General features: G+C 35.8%; 1 protein-coding gene across 1 annotated transcript in view; it reads right to left on the bottom strand.

Moving 5' to 3' along the window:
* The window catches only part of WDR72 (WD repeat domain 72), a 104,206-nt gene that overhangs the window by 25,719 nt on the left and 57,866 nt on the right, over positions 1–20,621 (bottom strand). Inside the window, exon 17 of the mRNA XM_065641875.1 lies at positions 14,811–14,922. Within this exon, the coding sequence (XP_065497947.1) occupies positions 14,811–14,922 (112 nt within the window). The remainder of the gene's footprint in view (positions 1–14,810; positions 14,923–20,621) is intronic.

The raw sequence follows: 20,621 nt of genomic DNA, 5'->3' as shown, positions 1-20,621 counted from the left end.
TTAGCAGAAATGGAATGCTCATCTCCATGTTTGTGACATCCAGGAAATATTTCTTTTAAGCAAAACAGCCAACACTGCCTGACCAATATAAAGCATTTACAGTCACCTAAGCAATCCTGACTTGTGGGGCACTGTTAAATTCAGGTGAGAGCAGTGACTCTCTTTACATTAGGAACTGTGGATATTTTTTTTCAGATTTTTAAAGGTATTTAGCTGCCTGTGATTCACACTGGCTGAGGCTGTACTGCCTTTTCAGTTTGAAAGTCTCAACTTAGATACAAATGCTATGACCCAGTCACTTCCAGACTTCTCACTTGCTGGGTGAGGGTTCTGCCACTCCAGCCCATCCTTGTCATTACTCTCACATAATAGTCATAATGTGCAGCAAATGTAGACCACAACATTTAAGATCAATGCCTGGGCTTGAGCCTCATGTTTTTCTCTGATACTAACACAAGTGTAGGAGGCTAATGAGATTTTCTTCAGTGCTTAAATACCTAAAACCTGTTTACAGGGATTCTGTCCCCCTTTCTCCACAGACTTCACTCTGGACACCTCAATGCAGTTTTAGGTGCTGTTTTTAACCTCTACAGGGTACATTCAAATGAACATGACCAGTATGTTTCCACTGCTATTCAAGTCAGAATAGCTGGAAAGAGAAAAGAAAAGATGTGGGGACTACGACTGTTTATCCTGCAGACATTTTCACATTGACATTCCACAAAGAATTTGACTCTGACTGTGCCCTGTTTTAAAGTTCTTATTGAGTATCTGGCTCATGGGGTTGCTAAAGTAACTTCCCAGAAGTTGCTCTCATTCATTATCATCAGCTCTTCTTTGAAGAAAAATGTGCTTTCAGACATTTATTTTTCCTTAATTACAAGTCTCTTATTGACAAAGCCAAAGTAGTGGCCTGGACTAGACAATTGTTGTAGGTTCCTTCCAACTGAACTATTCTAGTCCAGTGCATTTTATATTTGAAACGCTTTCATTCAGCCTTGCGTTCATTTGCATACCTCCATTGTGTTCCTCCCTCAGCCCCAGTGCTCAGAGTGAGTGCAGGGGGCTCAGTAGGAGCATCCTCCCACCAGAACAGCTTACAGTAAAGCCCAGTAAAGTTCTCTCTCCCCAGGCGGCATCTCAGTAAGCAACCAAAGTGTCAGTGGCTGCAAAAAGCAGTTTTAACACGGACAGGTTCATGTATTCAGGCAACATCTAAAATAATTATTCCATTTTCTAGCAACTCCTGCTCTACCATTAAGTCTTACTAACATCAACACATTTCCTCCCACCTCTTTCACAGCCTTGATTTTAAAGACAGTGTTAATCACTGCTCCACAAACTCTCTTCCTCAGAATAGCTTTTTCTTTCCATTACCTTAGTTTAATATTTACTTTAGAGGCTGCTGCCTAAATTGTGTCTGGCTATGGAATTCAGTGTCTCAGCTATCAAGGGACTGACACGAGGAAGCCTGCCTTGAAATTCTGACTTTGGAGTGGCTGGTTTTAAAAATAGTTTTTAAAGCATTTGAACTAGCACTTCTCACTAACTGCACACTTCAAATATGAAAAGTGTATTTATTTTGGTGTTAGGCCACAGTCACCTAATTAGGTCAATATAAAAATGGTGAAACCAGTAAATGATCAAGTAAGGCAAAGAAATTGAGACAAAATTTAAAAATATTAATAGCAGCAGAACAGCTGCCAGAATGTAACGTTCATAATAAACAGTCTGTTGCTTCAGAAAAACATTTTGTAATTCTATAAGGTATTTAATCAAAGTGTGTGCATTAGCTATACTTTTTAATTAGAAAATGCATACACAAAAACATGTTCATTAGCGACAGGCTATATGAGCATTTTACAGAGTTTGAATTCACAGAACTGCCGAGCTCCTTTTTCATGGCTGATGTGGTATGTACTTTGGCCTATGCACTCAACTTTCAACTCAGTTATTTTACAACAAGAAAATACTACTTTCTACAATAACATACACCAGTAACAGTTTTAAATTATAACATTTTAAACACAACTTCTTATTTGGTTGGATTTATTCTGACTGATGGCATATACACTGCAAGTCTTGCAGGTTTTTTTATAATGCAAAATGAGATTGAGTATCATTTAGGATTTTCCTCCTGCATCACATAAAGACTCCTCACCACAGTACAACCTGATAAAAAGGAAGATGCTCTCAGTTGCCTAGGTTAGATCCTGGTTCAATGAAGTCGGGGAAAATGAAAATAGCAATGACTGCTATGCATAGACACAGGCATTGGGAAATAAAGATTTCTGTCTTAAGCTTTAAACAGACATTGTGTGCTTCTAAGCACAAAATTTTAAACAAACTTCTAAAACATTTAAAATTATTTCAAAGTAACATTTGTCTCTAATATTGAGAACACTACATTTTGATATCCTAAAGGCTAAACTATCAGGAGCATTGCATTCTTACACCTTTCTGTTGCGTAAGTTCAATCTTAGAATAAAAACCCTCTAAGAACAAAACACTGTCTGGTTCATATAAATTAAGGTATTTTAAAAACCTGTATTGACTTTTGCATGTTATTAAGCTTTTTAGATGAACCAGTTGTTAAATGGTTGTTCTAGTAACTGGCCTGTCATCTGGAAATGTTCTTAGATTGTTTTTTTGACACTATGTCCCTGCAGAAAGTTGGGTAGTGTGACATAAAGAGCACAGGTTTGCCTATCACGCTGATTACTTGATGTAATAGTAAGCAAGCTTAAGTGAACTGTGTGTCTTCAATCTTTCCAATCACTTAGGGATGGGCACCAGAGGATACCATCCATCATCCATGGCCTGAAACATATGGTGCATCAGCAATCTTAGCCTGACCTAAATGATAGTAAAAGCTGCTACGCTGTTCACAATAAGAAATTGTTGTCCACTGAATTACAGGTTTGTGATTAGATTGCTAACATGGCCAACTTGATGTATAAGTGAAGTGTCCAGGAAAGATATTCCCTAGGATCCTCTGAAGATTAATTTATACCCTTGAAATGTGCACCAATCACAAAATGAAAAAATATGTCAAGATATTTTTCTTGTGAACAAAAAAAGCACTGCAGTGGTAACGGCTATTAATTTATTTTTGGCAGTTTTAGCCAACAGAATTCAATAAACAAGATTCTTAAAGGTTTTTGTTTTGTTACAAGGCTTTTACTGCTTGACTGCTAAAGCACTGAGCACTACAATATTTTTTATAAGAGGGACAGCTCCCTCTTGCATTCTACTCTAAAATCTCATATATGATTGCAAATATCACACAAAGACAGCAAGAAGAATACCCCAAAATATTCATTTTGTATTATTATATTCCTATGTAATGGATCCATAAATATAATACAATATTAAGTATCTATTTTTAAGGTAGGAAACACACTGTAATACATCTGACCACTGATCCCAAAATTATCAATCTTGCTTCTCCCTGAAGTAGATTATGTGTGTCATGCTATTCATTCATCAATTCAGGAAAAATGCATCCACATCACACAGTTACACTTCAAACCGCAACACGAACTTTGGTGGGACTTGGCAGGGGTGGGCAGCAAGAGAAGTGGGGTTATTGTTCCAGAATACCCCTATCCCTTAAATCCTCTTTGGGTAGTAGAACACGAACGGTGAAAGGCACATTTTAAGAGGCATAGTCAAAGAATGAAAAAGAACACTGCCTTCTAGCATCTGTGAGCTATATTAGTGCATACCTAAAAACCAGCATACATTTGTGTGACCATTCATGACACATTACAAAAACCAGCCTACTCCATGCTGAGGGAAATTACTCCCTCATAAGCCATGGAACATTAAAGAAATTGTTTTGCAAATATGACCGCTAAGTACAATCATCACGAGAAGATGGTAAGCAATGGTTTTCCCTGCCCTGTCAGTCTGGTTTTTCTGGTGACATGCCTTGCTGTCCCTTTCCACACCAGGTAGATCAGCTCACTGTGCCTGTTAAGATCAGACCTTCTACTGATGCCTCAGCTTTATTTCTAGCATGCTTGCCACTGCCGTAAGTTGTTAACAACACACAAATCCTATTTTAAAACATCCCTAACCATGCAACTAAGCCACTAAATTTCATTACAGAAAAGCACAGGTTTACACACACGATTTTTTTTTTTTTACTATTCCTTAACATAGCCTATTGCCAGCAATGTAATTCATATAACCTAGAATATATCATACCTTGTCATGGATAACAATGGTAATCAGTGAAAGGGGCTCCTTTTGAACCTTCCAAGAGGCACATACTAATTAAAATAAGGAATTCTTCCCTGTGGGTTGAGGATGGCCTTAATCTGCTAAAATACAGACACACCTATTTGAAAGATCTTCCTATCTTCTATCAAAATGTTACTGTTTCCTGAAAATACTAATTAAAACCAGTGCCTGCTTAACTTATATGACAATAAAGAAATAGATTGTCTTTCCAGTTAAGACAAAGATTTATATTCATTGTCAGTGTTAAAACTTTCCAGTCTGGTGAGATGCAAAACCTTGACAGCACTTCATTTCCCAAAGAAACACAAAATTCAGCTACAGAACATTATTGGTACATATAATTAAAGCATGCCTGCTAAGCTTTGTGAGATATATTTGGTTTCTTTCTTTTAAAATTTACTTATGGAGCTTAAGGAAAAAAAGGAAAAAGGAAATCCAAAACCTTTCCTAATATAAGGGTAGTAGAGAAGAAAAGAATACATGGACCAGCTACTAATTATTCTACAGAAAATACCTCCTGGATTCAGGCTCCTACTTCACTCTTTTCACCAGGCTATCTGAGCATCTTCTAGTAGTGCAGCAGGTGATGTGACTAACATCCATCATATGAGAACAACACAGGCACCTAGTCTTTAGGGATTTAGTGATAGGTATCTTTAGTGTGACACAACTTGAATTTTTCCAAGTGTAAGGCTAAAAAAAAAAAAAATAAGCAGCTTCTGCTGATACGCTTCTAATCTGAGAAAAAAAATCCCTAGGTGTACTGGAAAGATTTCTGTATTCATTAACATTTGAATCACCATTTTTATTAGTACATATAACTGGAGAACTAAAATATAATGCTGAATCAAGATAGGATACTTGGTAGATCTAACTTTAGGACTTAAAATAAAGCATATATCGAAACATTAAATATGGACCAGGCATGAGAGGAGAAAAGACTGAACAATATATTTACTAACTTTCAGAATTTGAAATTCATCTTGTGATGATTAGTTTTATGTACCATCCAAATAGGAAATACTATTTCTATTAATATTTATCTGCTTTGAAACAACAGTGAGCTCATCTTTATATAAAAAGAAAATAGATTCTGGATTACATAAGACAAATGAAATGCAAATAGGGATGTACTAAGACTTCTAAACATGTGTGAAGGTGCAGAAGTGCACGCAGGAGATGAACGCATTCTCCATCTTGAAATGTAACAGTTCTGCTGATACATGTTCCACATAGTGTTGGATATCTATTTGCCTCCAACTGGTTCAATATTTTCTTGATGAGTTTGATAGGCAAGGGCGGCTTCTTTTGAGTTATTTCTATTTTTTGTTTGCTAAGGCAGATGGCTTTGCTCTCATTATTAGAGACAAGCACTGTTCAGTGGTGTTGCTCCGCTGGGTCAGTGCTAGCAAGACTCCCAGCTTCAATACTAATAATGAAGACTTGTACAAATTAAGTAGTTCTCCTTTTCAATGTTTTTTTCGCAAAATGCATACGGAAAATTTCCAACTCACTGAAAACCATCAGCAGTAGTTTTGCAAAGACTTTTTCTAAACTAACATTATTCTAAACTAACATACTATTAAAACATTTAACTTGTCTTACTGCCAGATAACTATGCTGCTACTGTTTAGTTCGACATTTGAGTTGACTTAATTTTATAATTTCTTCTCATATAAGTTAGGGGAGTCAGCTATTCTGAAATGCAGGAACAGGAACATTTCAAACACTGTTATAGACTAGGTTCAGGAACGAATTCTGCATCACTACCGTCTAAAAGATTCAAAAATAAAATACTCAAAATCAGAAGCTATATAGTCACTTCCTTCACATACCCTAAAAAAAAAAAAAAATAAATAAACGCTATTCCAATAAAGTAAGAGAAGACTAACCAAAGCACAGGAAAAATTGTTAACAGCACAGTGCAGACTGGTCTGGCTTCCCAACGGCCCAAGACAATACAGGCCATAGCTAACTGCAATCAAAACCTCTCAGCTAAATATTCCCCACAATAAGCAAAATCCAGGCACCACAACCCAAAGAAAAGAATACTGCCAAAATCTTGCAAACCTTCAGTATAATCACATAATACGGACAAGAAAACTCTTCTACCTGGGGATCATCCCCTTTTCCCATCCTTTCCTGAGCTACTCCTTTCTCAGAAAGGAATCCAGCTCACCAGTTCTTCTAGGGTAGGACATATTCAAGTCTTTCCTGACCTTCATGTACCTGTAACATTGTGCATGAACATTAAACAGCAAAGAAATTTTATAGGAAGAAATTGATAAAAGCAGTATCAGGAGGCTGGATATTGCAGAACATCAATACAACCCAGAATAAGTTTAGATGGAGTGTTATTATAAAAATAAACAAGGCATTCTGATATTGTGTTGTTCTGCTCTATGGCTAATTTTCAGTACTAATGACTATACATAGAAACACTCCCTCCACCGCCCCCCAAGTCTGCTTCTCATTATAGACCCAAAAGCTCTAGCTTTGCAAGAATTATTAGTACAACAAATCCTAGAGGAGTCTTACACTTCAAACTAAAGTATTCTTTTTCTGCTGTTTTATTCACAAGGAGAGAATCTGAGCAGTTAAAGACCCTGAGTATTGCTAAGTTCAAAACAGTAGAAGGACAAACTTCAAACATAATCTAACAAGGGTGAAAAACAACAGGTTTTATTCTCTCTAGCTTCTTGGATGAAATTAAGACTCATATCATGTAGACATAGCTTGATGAAAAGAAAGTATGACATGCAAGAAATTAAAACATTACATTGTAACTTACACAGTTTCCATGGTAAGCTGACATCTCTTCCAGCTCTAAGGGAAGATCAGGAGGCTTATTTGACCCATGTCTCTGTATACTGAATTAATCATTAAAAAAGAAGGGTTCCAACTAAACTATGAGGTTTACAAACCATATGCTCTTAGCAAGTGTGAACAGTGTTTGACTTAGAACAACAATTGAGGCAAGGAGACATTCAGAAGAAGGAAGCAAGATGTGACAAGGAGGGAGTATTCAAAAAACGCTACATGCCAGAGAAGATGAGGCTTGCTTCAAAAAAGCTGGAGACAGGGCTTTAAACAGGGAATACTTGCAGTTCCTTCACTTGTTATTTTGAAGCCCCAACTCAGAACCAGCTTTCAAATCTTTGAAAGGCTTGTGCCGTACTTTGCCTGTACCAAATGAGCTTCTAAATAAACAGCAGAGACTAAAAATGAACCAACGATAATTCTATGTGTCTGTACTAACAGCCTGAAAAAAGCATGTTTACTTTTAAAGATCTAAATAGAAGGCATATCAGTGATTCTTCCCATTCAATAAACACTGAGAAAAGCACATAGAAACCAAAATTGTCCGAACTATATTGTGCATTTGAATTTAGAATACATGTCATCCTTACTGCCTTCTTGACCAGTAAATCCTATCCTTCCTAATGTTTTGGAGGAGTCTGAGATGGCGCCTGTACAATTTGATTTTGTGTAAAAATACACACCAAATCAGATTTCTGCTACATTAAGGAGTTCTCTGGTAAAATATATGATGCATGGAATGAAATAAGCTGTAGTTCTAGAACGAGTCTTTAAGCTTACTTCCTTTAGTACTTGACCACTAATATTAAAGACTACTGGATCAAAATACAGTTTTAATTGGATATATAGGACATGATACAGTGGTATAGTCAAACCACAGGTTAGATGCTAAAATACAACATTGATTTGTGTTCTTTTACTGGAAATATTTGTAATACGAAACTAGGATATAATACACTCATTTTAATGCACATTCAGGACAGAGGAAAGCTACTGCTGTCATCAGCTTATACTCAAAGTCCATTCATCAAACAAATGTTAGATTAATTGGCTTGCTGTTTCACAGACTAAAATGAGATTACAGATGAATCTAATTCTCATTAATAGTGATGAAATGTCGATTATACAATAATTTCTTACACTGCTTATTGCTAATGCATGTACACACAAAATTAGCCTGCAAGAGAATTTTTTAAAGCAGCCTGAAGTAAGTCTAATAGTTTAATGAATTTTGTTGTGTGCATCAACTTGGACAAGAGCACAAAACTTCAGTTCCATCTAAGAAACTTTCCATTCTTATTGGCTGAAGCATTTGCACTAATAAGAAGAGCAGAGTGGACAGAGAAAAGAAATTTCATTTTGCAGATAATTGTTAACATTCTTGTTTCTCGGGAACAAGAGGAAGTGGAAGATGGGAATGTAAAGGATTAAAACAGCCTGGAAGAATCCAGATGGAAGATGTAACATGCAACAGGAGAAGAGGGTTAAACTGGAAAGATGAGGGAGGTGCCAGACAGGAAGATACCTGAAGCTAAAAGATAAACCAGTTGAAAAGTAACAAGTGCAATACAATACGATCGTAGAGTTTTGTTCTAATCTTGCTCTAACACCAAGGTTGGAAATACTTCAAAGCACAGACAGACTACCTATGAAGAGGGACGGTTTTGATCAACATCATTTGAAATACTACATATTTTAATTATGGATATTGTGAGACTCAAAAAGACATTTCGGTTTATACATTTTCAAGGATCCACTTATGGAAAGAATTACTGAAGTGTAAAGGTTTCCTCATGTCAGCATTCTCACTCATTTTTACCAACATCTGTGCTCACCTCATGAAAACAGTGGCCTGATTCAGGTGTCAACTTATACGAACAGGACTCTACTTCAATCTAAGCAGATCAGCTCTCACTACATTTTGTAAACAGAATTTTGATATAATGTAGAAATGTTCTTGAAAAGAATCTAGGGTGGGTTCATGCAAATATAGTCTAATCAATACTAAGTACAATCTATTAGTTCTGTTGTGCTTGCTTTTTGGCCAGTGGAAATGTACTCTAGATCTTCATATGCCAAAACTGAAGATACTTAATCTCAATACCCTTGAAAAATGGAACTAGTCTGAGAAAGCAGCAGGAAAGTACTATTGGTTCCTCTAAAGCAATGAAATCTTTAAACAACCTGCACAGCATAAATCACCTCAGGTTCTTTCAAATATCTGCATATTAAAAAAAAATTGGTAAAATTTGTGAGCTTAACAAATAGGTTATAAAAACTAACGCAAACGGTTCACTTGCTTTCCTTCAGGATATGTGTCATAATGAAAGCTGCTTCTTATTGTCTTTGGTTTTCTTTCAGACAACTGAATTGTCTTTTTTTTCTTTTGTGTGATTTGAATGTGGTAAAAAAGGAGCATTTTCTCTTATGCTCTTCAAAACCCATGCTGCTGGGATACATGGAGTCTTAACTGCTTGTGCATTTAGTGATCTCTCTCTTTTCAATTTCTTTCAATTCAAAATCATGCACGTTGTCAAAATTTCCTCATTTTCTAGTTCCTACTGATCTCAACAACCTTTATCACACCAGAAATGGGATCAAATTCTATTCTTGAATTTTTTTTAATCAACCAGTTTTCTGTTTGTGATTTCCATTGGAACACTGGTAACCTTTTGTATATGTTCACATTGCCATGTTTCTATTATAATTCTTTTCTTCTCCATTCTTCTAGACCTTTTTCTTTTTACCTCCAGTTCCCTTTGTATCTCCATTCTCCTCTTCCTTGTTTATCAGAAATCCTCCCATTAGTTTCATCCCCGCCGACTTAATCCCTGATTGTACACGTAATGAATCCACAAGAGAAGAGAGATTTCCCAGGAGCAACGCTGATCGCTTTCATTTTCTGGTTCTGTGCATTTCTAGGAGTGCAGCATATTTTGTCTAGACACCCTCTTCCAGATTTTGCTTGATTACTTGATTTATGTTGGATATGGAACGCAGCCATAGCAAGACAAGCACTTTCAAAGACTGAATACGTTATAGACATCACAAGCCCAAACCCAAACTTGGAACTAACACAGTAAGGGAAATGTAAAGATATGAGGACAGATGTACATTTATTTGAATGTAAGCTGTTAAGCCAGAAACTGATTCCTCAGATGTCGTTCAAGTTTTCTGGGCATGTAGTATTTCACCAGAACGCAAACAATGCAAGTTACATTATTGTGGTTACAGGAAATAAGAATATCAATGCATTTTTCACCTCTAAAAGTTATTTCCCCAGCACTCAGGCAACCAAGGACAAGCTTTCATTTAAATCTCATGTAATCTTTTTGATGTCAATGGTCCAAATAGACTAATGCTCAGAGTCAGAGCTGTCTTTTGGGTCTTTTTTGTTTGTTTAAATACTAAGTCAGAATGTCTATTTGAACTAATATGAGAAGACAGTAGGTTGCAACAAGATGACAATAAGAAAGAATATATCAGAGACAGAACAACCCTTCTCTTTATCTGCACTTCCTTGACTGAACCTTAAGACTTTGCAGGCAGGCAAGAAGACTCATTTGCTGTATGGAAAGACACTGTCACAGAATGACTTCTTAAGAGTTGACATTAAAAAGTTGTCTGCAACTGGACAGATTCCTGAAACCCAGATAACAGAAGTGTTTGAAACCATCTGCTGCAGGTCACTACACTTTTCTAGTGAATAGAAGCTGTTATATCCTGCCTTTCATTGATTTACCATTATTGAATGGATTCCTCATTTTAACAAAACATTGTTATATTCTAGATAAGTCTTTGACAATTCTTTACAATAACCTATGAAATTCAATTGCCACCATTAATTTCACTCTGGTATTTATCAGCAGTAGCTTTTTTCCTGCAAGAACCAATTCATTTAATTGAAAAGTTTAAAGAGCTCCAAAACCACATACAAAAGATTAGGTTATAGCTAATATCTTTCAAATATACTTAAAAGTTTGAATCGTTAGCAGTTTATAAACTAGAAATTTTTAAGTGCAATCCAGAATTTATTGCAACCTAGTCTTAGCAGTGTGATTTTTCACATTTAAATCTTTCACAAGTCTAAGAGGCTGTTAAGATATTCTGTATTTAGGAATAAAGCCTGTACTTTAGCTTTCCTTTCACTTTTCCAGTTTTTGGCATTCCTAGAATATCACATACATCAGTTCTTCAATTTAATATCTGAGCATGAACTTCTTAAACACATGTATCCTCCCAATTTTTTTTAAAAGGTAAATAAATACAGTTCTTCACATAAAAAAAAAAAAAAATTGAGGCACAAAGTGCCAGAAAAACTTGCAAGCTATAGTGCTGTTTCAGTTACGATAGTTTTGGCTCCCTATGCATTAGGAGAAATAGGCATCCAAGGATGCCACATAGGAAACTGCTTCAGTGCAGCAGCTAAAAGGAGATTATGGTCCTACGCGCACACACACCTGGAGATGAAGGAAACTCCTTTCCAACTCTTACCCTTGCAAATATTGAGATTTCCATGAAAAGGTAAATGATTTCCGTAGATGACTCACTGCAGAATGCCTCGAGGATAAGCAATGAATTGCTGTTGGGGAAGATATGGATTCAAACTAACTACAGGAGGGACTATCCAATTTCTTGGTATCCACCCACTGGGCTATGGAATGAGAACAGTGGTATTACCACCAGTTTTCTTCCGATCAAAGAAGTTCTGTATGTGGCTGCTTACGGAATAGGTACAAATGAAAACTGAATGAAGAATGCCAGCAAACTTCCTCTTAGTTTGTGGAAATAAGAGTGGATAAATAGATTGTTAAGATTTTAAAAATCACTGTGTCTGACCCACATGGCAGTGGAAAACACTGATGACCTATTAAATAGTATCATTAACCTGAAATCATTAATGATTAGGAAAAAGGCAAGGAGGGGTAAAAGTGCAATGTACTTTTTCAGAGTTATGATGCATGTCAAAAAAAAAAAAAAAAATCAGGGAAAACCTCAGCTTCTTTGAAGAACCGAAGCAAAGCTTGCAGAAAAATCAATTTTAAGATTGCTATCAATATGTTTGGAACAGGTCCAAAATTATTATCCCTGACATTAACATAAAGAAATTACAACTGTTTGCATTTATATTTCCTTTTAGTAACAATAGGAGAATGTACTAGGACAGAACACAGTTAACCCTTTCTCTGGCATGCTCCACGCAAATAGTTTTTTAATTCCTTATCTTTATATCTGGAAAATATATTATGGTTTGAGGGTTTTTTGGTTTGTTTCAATTCAATTAACAAACAATTCTGTTTGTATGGAAGCCCAGAATAAAACATTGCATTTTAAATAATTCAGCAAGTGAAGCTGTTGTCTAAATGCTATCACCCTTAGCCATGAAGTAAAGATGCACGAGCTTCTGAAGGAGTAAGGAGCTTTCTGAAAAAGCAAATATATATTATACTATAAACTTCAAAGATAAAAACTGAAGGTCAGATCCTGAAAGTTCTGTGTGTCTTTTTAAAGAAAACAAATTTCTACTGAAGTCAATAGAAGTTGAATTAAGTAAGGTCAAACATCTCCAGACCAAATCTATTAATTCCAATTAAACAAAAATGCAATACAGTACAATGATGATGGCAGCCAAGATTCAGATACTTTTACTTTGGGTCAGAGTTCACGATCCCAGTCTTGAATTATGACTTAAAAACCTGGAACAATATTTAACCTTTACCTTGATGTCACATGAGATGACAGCTACTGTACAACCCATAAATACAGAGTATTTAATCAGACACAAGACTATACACCTATCAGATGAATGACTAAAACCAGATATAATTACTTGTCTTGGTAATTACACTGGCTGTGGACCTACTCCTGGAGGGGTTTTTAACAATTTCTGCATATCATTACATGCCACAAATAGTTTTAGTCTTTAACATATTAGAAATCACAAAAAAACCCAACAACCCACAAACAACAAAACAAAAAAACCCACCAACACACCCAAAAAACCCCCGTTGAATTCTGAATAAACCCATCAAGTTTTGCAGTGCCTATTAGAAAACAACACAAAGCAAGAATATTTGTGTTATTTACATACTGTGATAAATAATGCAACAAGCTAAAACATGAATGGAAATGAGAACAAAAAGAAAGCTAATATGATAATACAATGTAAAATCTCTTTCCCCATCTTTCTGTATGTTTTCTGCCTATTACAGAATACATTAAATTGCTGAACAAATATTTCAAAAAATCCACTCTGCTTTACAGAATAGTTGAGATCACGAAGTACGAAAAACATCCTAGCCAGTATAAATGCATATGAATACTGTGTTCTTTCTAGTGAAACAATTTTCTAGTTTGCTGAATAACCTTCAAACAGTAGGGTTAGGAACAAAAATGACAGTAAAAATCTTTTACTAGACACATAAACAACCAAATTCCCCTTTCAGAGAGTGGAAAGCTGAAGTAACTCCCCTGCGCCTCAATACCTAATTAGAATTAAACAGCAATTGACTACTAGACTCTAGTAATCATTCCAGCACTCTTCACCTAACAGAAATGTTTTTTTCACCTAGCACAGAAGGTTTTCAAACAAACCCAAAGACCTAAGCACATCTGGAGTTTGCAGATATCTGCAACTGCTACTTCCAGTTAGTCTCATTTTTGTTGTAACCCATGTCAAAACACCACACTGAAATATACCTGGAAAATTCAGGAAACATTAAATCAAATCCCTATATGAACCTTAGAGCTGGGGATGTTTTAGTTGCAATGCATCTTGTCCCAAACCACATTAAAAAAAAATGATTCAAAGCAATCTTCTGTGTACAAAGAATAAACGTGTATATAAAAACTATTCAAAGAGTTGCACTATATCTCAACAGTCCAAATTATAGAGACACCATTTTGTTTCATGGCCTGAAGCAAGTATCACTGATGATTTTTAGTATCCTGGAACAAGCAGACCAGTAACAAATTTTCATGACAGACACACACACTCAATGAGATTATAAATTAGTTTCCCAAGAGAAGGCTCACTAATAAGATTGGATCTAAAATTTAGGTCACTTAATTTTAAGACTCAGCTAATGGGCTAAAAAAAAATATATATATATAACTTCATAACATAAATTCAGGTTCAATCTCTTTTACCATAAACATTAGCACCATTGTAAAGTTGCAAAGAACAAGCTTCTTGTAAAATGAAATGATCTAATTGTAAAATTCATTTCATATCTCCTTGCAGGGAGGTTATTTCTAAAAGAAAAAAATATCCTGTATTACATTATGAAGTTATAAAATTTAAGCAATTAATTTTTAGTGCTGTATAAGTTCTGATGTCATAGAAAACATAAGTTTGTAAAACTTTTCAATATGATTTCTTGATTCTATTTGAAAAACACTGTTTCCTTTATTTGCAAAAGTATTTACAATACCAGAACTACCATACAGTCAAAGAAACTTTTTTTTCTTTAATGTTTAGAGATGAGAGAGTATGAAAGTCCTTTAACTCCTTGACAATCATATAAGAAAACCCACAGCCTGATAAGGTCAGAAATAGGCCATTTGGCTTGTCTTATGCAGAAATAAATTATTATGAACTCGTACTCCTAACTTGTTCCGAGTACGAGAGAAAGTTCTTATAAAAGAATATACCAATAAATTTTCCACCTACTTGGCAAAGAAACATTTTTGATGGATTGCAAATCCCTTTTCTTCAGGCTTTGGCAATGTCCACAACTTACCTTTTCCATTCTCCACTATGGCCAGTGGCTCTCTGCAGATTGCTGTCTTACTCAAGCTATTCATGGTCCTCTGAGCTTCTGCCAGCAGCACCGCTTGCATTGCCTCAATAATCTGTCATAAATGCAAATTATTATTGGATGATATCAGTACTTCAATTATTTATCTAAGCATTTGACAATTTTAAGTAACTACTACAGAATTTTAAGTCTGTTCCAGTCAATGTCAGAATGTCCAGAAAGTCACCACTTACCAATATCTTTCAGACAGTGATAATCATGTGCCTCTACACACATACTGAGAAATAAATGTTAACTGAATACAAACAAAATGGTGCAAGTTTTCAATTGTGACTGCTTCCCACTAATTAAACATTCATTTTCTTATCTCAAAACTAGAATCAGTCATCTACTGCTTCCTTGATTTCAAGGGATCTTGAGAATATATACACATTAGTAAAGCACACAGTGATAACAGCTAATAAGAAATATCTTTATTTTTTCTATGATGTGTGTGAAAATGCTTCAAAGACTGAATAAGTATCTTGTATTTTAACTTTTTTACAATTTTTAGTGTCTAGTCTCTCTCTGAAAAACTTAAAGGATGTTTTCTTATTAGTGGTGATCCTTTATTCCTCTAGCTCAAACACGATAATACTGTATTTTTTGTGTAACACGAAGAGTAATACCATTCCTCAAACTCCTCCAAAAGGAACATCTGCTGGAATTATGAACAGTCTATAAATGCTACTTGCAATAGCTGATACACGACATATGGGTGTTAAAACAATGAAGTGTGGAGATTGTATAAGAGAGTTATTACTTTCCTTCTCTTTACTTTAGCAGAGAAGCCCCAGAGAACTGAGAGTTTTAAAAACTAAGACATTTAGAAAGCACATGAAGACCTGACACAATGGACCAAAAATTTTGCAATCCTCAGTCTAAATTTCAGCATGGTGCAGAACAGCGGTATGCGTACCTTCTCTTCATTTGGTGTTTCCTTCAGAAAAGAAATACAATTTTTCCCCCTCAAGAAGGTATTCATTCTCGAGTAAAAGAAATTTATTGAAAGACAGAGAGAATCTAAAAAGTTTCCAGGACAGGGTACCCCAACTCAACTTACATATAAATTTAAATTTAATATAAAAAATTTAAGTTAAATATGTTTATATTATAAGCATTTAATGTTTATATGACATATTATAAACAATCTATTAAAATATTTCAGATTAATATGAAGTTGATATGCAGACTCCTTCAAGCTGCCTGGAAGAGAGACAGTTGCATCTCATTAATCAAGTACAGTGAATTCGTGGGCTGTCCTCAATCACATTTCTAGCTGCCCTTGTACATTCAAATCATTAAGCAGAACAAAGGCTGTAGGCGTCCTTTGTGGCAAAATCCGTTATTGTAGACAAGTATACTATAGTCAGGTCCACAGTGTGAAAGTTCACAGCAAGTGAACCCAGCCCTGTGTGTTTTGACATAGCACAAACCTTCACCTTGTTATAATAGCACTTTATTTTACAGGGGAAACCAAAGGCAGTTTCCAATTCCTCTCATCCATATAAGCCTGAGCTTTGGGGATTACAGATCCTGACTTTACAGAAGACTCTTACAATATATCTACAATAATTAAGAAAGAGAAGGAAATACAGACATGTTCTTATTATCCTGGGAAAATTTTTGACAAAAAACCCCACTCTTACAGAGGTACACAAAAGAATTGTGCACATTATGTGTTTTTCATGGTGTTCTGATTTGCTAAGGACCTGTAACTAGCCTGGATCAGATGTGCATTACCTCACATTGCTGAGTATGCCAGCCAGGCAGCATTTATAACATGTAATTTCCTCTAAAATCTTAAAGTAAAAAAACTGTAGCAAATGGCAGAACACGATATTGTAGAGGCACCTGTGCGTCTCTGCGTGTTACTCATTATCACTTTGTTGAATCCACATTTCCACAGAGCTCAGTGTGGTTTCACATGTTTAGTTTTGGCCTCTCACTGCATCTTCCCCAAGAATTCATATCTCTCATCTATCATTATCACCAAGTGAAAAAAACCCCAGCAGCTCTGTGTGGTTTTAAACGCAAAATAAAATTACATGAGCACCTTTCATTTTCTTTGATAGTTTCCACTTTAACATCCTTCTGGATTACATATGCATTGGCTATCTTGTTTGGCTACTAATATACAAGTTCATTTTTTTTCCCCCATAATTCTAACCACTCTAGTAAATACTAGCTGCTTTTTAGTTGGGATTGTGAAAAGTGACAGAAAATATGCTGCTTCTATGCCTGAGAAAGTATAAATAGCATATGTCCAACTACAAATAGAGATATTAAGGAGTGAAAAGCAATTATTTGCAGCAGCAAAGCTAGAGAACAATTCAAAAAGAGAACTGCACAAAAATTAAGGCAAGCTGTACTGTTACATGTATACTAAGCTATACTGGCTTTCCTTTCTATACTTTATCAATGACTTCCAAGGATTACTATTCTCTTTATAAGCAGTGGATCTAAGGAGAGGAGTCAATAGACATCACTCCTGGTTATTGCTCAGGCCATAACCTCTACAGGACTGAGCCTTGCAAAAACTGCCTCCCAGATGCCTCCATAACACAATCACGTTGGGGAGCAAGAAAATACAGAATAAACAGACTTGTATTATCCAGCCTGCTTTCCTCTAATTCTGGACAGCAACTGCCAGGACAGTTGTCTAGACACTTATACTGAAGTCAGTTTGGCTTCGGATAGATTCAAACGCCATAAAAACAAATGCATTCAGAGCATCCTAGAGAAATTACTGTAAACTTGGGCATCAGTAAAGAAGGTATTAGCACAACAGTACCACTGTCCGCAACGGCCCGAACATGAAGTGGCCTATGCTTTGAAAGTAAATACCTTCGTAATATCTCTCAGATTCATCCTACCTTATTTTAGATATTAATGGAAATGAAGTAATTGAAGTGAAAAAAAAAAACCAACGTGCACTGCAGGAATCAATAGAAAAAGATGAGAAAGTCTTGAGATGATTCATTCCTCCTAAAATCTCAGCAGTCCCTCCACAGTGTCTGTCTTTTCCCACTGATGAGAGGGAGGATAAAGCAACTACTTTCCTCATGCAGATGATTATGTCAGAGATCTAAACATGCTATCAACAGTTTTCCTACAGGGAGACTGTGCTAAGTAGCCAGCTGATAACAGGATACCGATTTTCCTGTACAGAAAAGGAATAGTGCAACATCAGGTTGGCAGTAGAGGACTTCCAAATCAGGACCCAAACATTGTATGCTGGAGCTATATAAACTGTATTTCTGATTATGCTCCTGAATTAACCCATCCAACTTCTTATTACTTGGGACTATACCACAGGACTGTTTCCAGGGTAGAGCTGAATCACATCCGGGTAGCTCAGAACCAGGAGGAACCGGCACATGACTCCTGATCACAAAGGCATTAGTAACTAATCTGGTAAAACTTAGTTATTTCTATACGGGTATGTTACACCACAGAGCCCTAATACTGCTGCACATAACAGAACTACAAACTGCTGGAGCCCCATACTCTGTATCACAGACTGTCTGCCTGTGGTCATGTAACTAAAAATCATCGAGCACAGATGTGAAGACTGTACACTTAAAATTTTGTTAGTGAAACTATCACCTATTAAAGTTCCATGCAAACCTCACTGCCACGTTTAGTATTGAATTTCTCTGCTGAGATTAGCACTGAAAAAGAGGAGAGCAGCTACAGAGACAAGGTCACTTTGTTTTACAAATGGTTGTCCAGCTCATGGAGTAAGACACATTGTAAAAGGAAGCTTACTTGGTCTATAATAATTTTGTGAAGATGAAGGACTCTAGTCTTCAGGAAAATCAACCTAACGAGAACAAACTTCACTCGATGAGATTTATAAAGATTTTAGAGCAGGAAAAAAGGAAGCAAATTATTTCCTATTGTATTCTTCCTCTTGAAATGCCTGAATAAAAGTATAGGGAGAAGGCATTTCAACATCTATCATTTGAAGACTCAGGAGCTAGGAAGAGCAAGGAAATCATTATCAAAGAAACCCACTGCAGTTTGACTATTCTGATAACTTTAAGTTCTATTTTAATGTTCACCCTTTCAAGCAAAAGGTTCCATAAAGCTGCAATAATATAGTATTATCATTTTAAAAAATATAACCAAATACATATCACAGATATAACTGAGGTACAGGCTCTTTTAAATATAGAGTAAGGACTGTTAAGGGCAGAAATGCAACCATGTTTCCTCATATTAATTGTTTCAGAGCAAGTGCGGCGTTTTTTTTAATGTTTTTTGTTTTATCTATCTGAAAAGATGAGCACGCTTCAGTAATTTCTGGACAGGATGGGAATGTGGCAACCACATCGTATATATTATCTGAAAGAACAGCACAATGCATGATGACAACCTTTCTTTCAAAGAAAAGAAAATCAAAGAAAAATATTTTTAAAATTTTAAACTTTAAGCCCTCCCTCAGCCCTTCGACAAGTCAGTAGACCCTGATCAATCATTTGCACCAGATTTTTTCAGCTTCCCTGTTTGCACAGAATCTGTTACTGTACTGTAAGGAGATGAGGAATCAATAAATGGCAAGTCCTTTGGGTCATGTCTGAGAGTAATTATCCTCCACTGAAGAGAACAATAAAAAAAGTTTTAAAAAGCAGGGTAACCAGTGATGTTTTAGGTAAATGCACAGGAGTGTTTAATCAGGCTGCTCAGGATTAATAAGTTGGCCATAAGCCTGTGTTTGTATAAAACACTCTATAATTTTATATAAATTATTGGTTGCTGAATACCCACACCTATTGCCAACATCACAAGTTATTTTGGATATTAAAATGTTTACAGCTGTTTGGCTGCAAACAACACAATCTGCACTACAAAGCAGGTTAATAAAGCTTACTGCAACTACACAGCTGTGTCTGAATAACAGTAAAATTTGGGAAGCATTGATAGCATGGTGTTTGCAGTACTTAACTCCAGTGTCTTAAACTTAAAGCCTTCTCAAATGAAAAAAGTATGGAGGCAGCTTATTCCACGCCTTATCTTCCTGCACACTAACTTCTTGTGGTAGATAAGACCTTTATCATTGTATGAACTGGAACGTACAAATACACAGATCTCACATAATCAGCTATGCTACAAATACAAGTTTCATGGGTATGCAGCTCTACCCTATAAAAAGGGTTTCAGTGGCTGACCAGGTCAGCAAGAGATTTCATGTTACAATTGCAGATATTGAAACTGAGACCCTGTATTCAATTTTTTTATTAAAAGGATTCAAAAAGAAAGAATAAAAATCTTACTGTAAGAGAAAGAGGGACAGTATGTGAGGGAAGAAGAATGATGAAATAATATGGAAGATGTGCGGACAGTGGGGATATAATAAGCAAGTCAGGATAAAATGCTGAATTCAACTGAATGTGAATATTTGCAGAAACCACTACTGTCTAATAAAAGAGGGGACTATCACTGCAGTACCCCTGCAGTGGGTACCTGGGAAAGTATTCCTTGCAATTGAAATGCAGAGTTGCATTCAATTTAACAACAAAATAAACTTTTAACAGGTATTTCCCTTTTCTATAATTCTTCTATAATTATATGTTGCTATATGACACTGACCTTATTTTGGTCTTTATATTCCTGGAGCATAAAATGGCAATTGTAATGTGAGTTACATCTGGTTGTCAGAGAGCAGGGAACTTATTTTTTAAATACACGCTATGAACAAGATCACCTAGATTAAAGACTAGTAGGACATTTACTTTCCCATATCTAAAC

The sequence above is a fragment of the Caloenas nicobarica genome, chromosome 10 (genome assembly GCF_036013445.1).
Source record: "Caloenas nicobarica isolate bCalNic1 chromosome 10, bCalNic1.hap1, whole genome shotgun sequence".
Lineage (NCBI taxonomy): Eukaryota > Metazoa > Chordata > Aves > Columbiformes > Columbidae > Caloenas > Caloenas nicobarica.
Note: the sequence above shows the minus strand (reverse complement) of the source record. Positions and strands in the feature narration are given on the sequence as shown.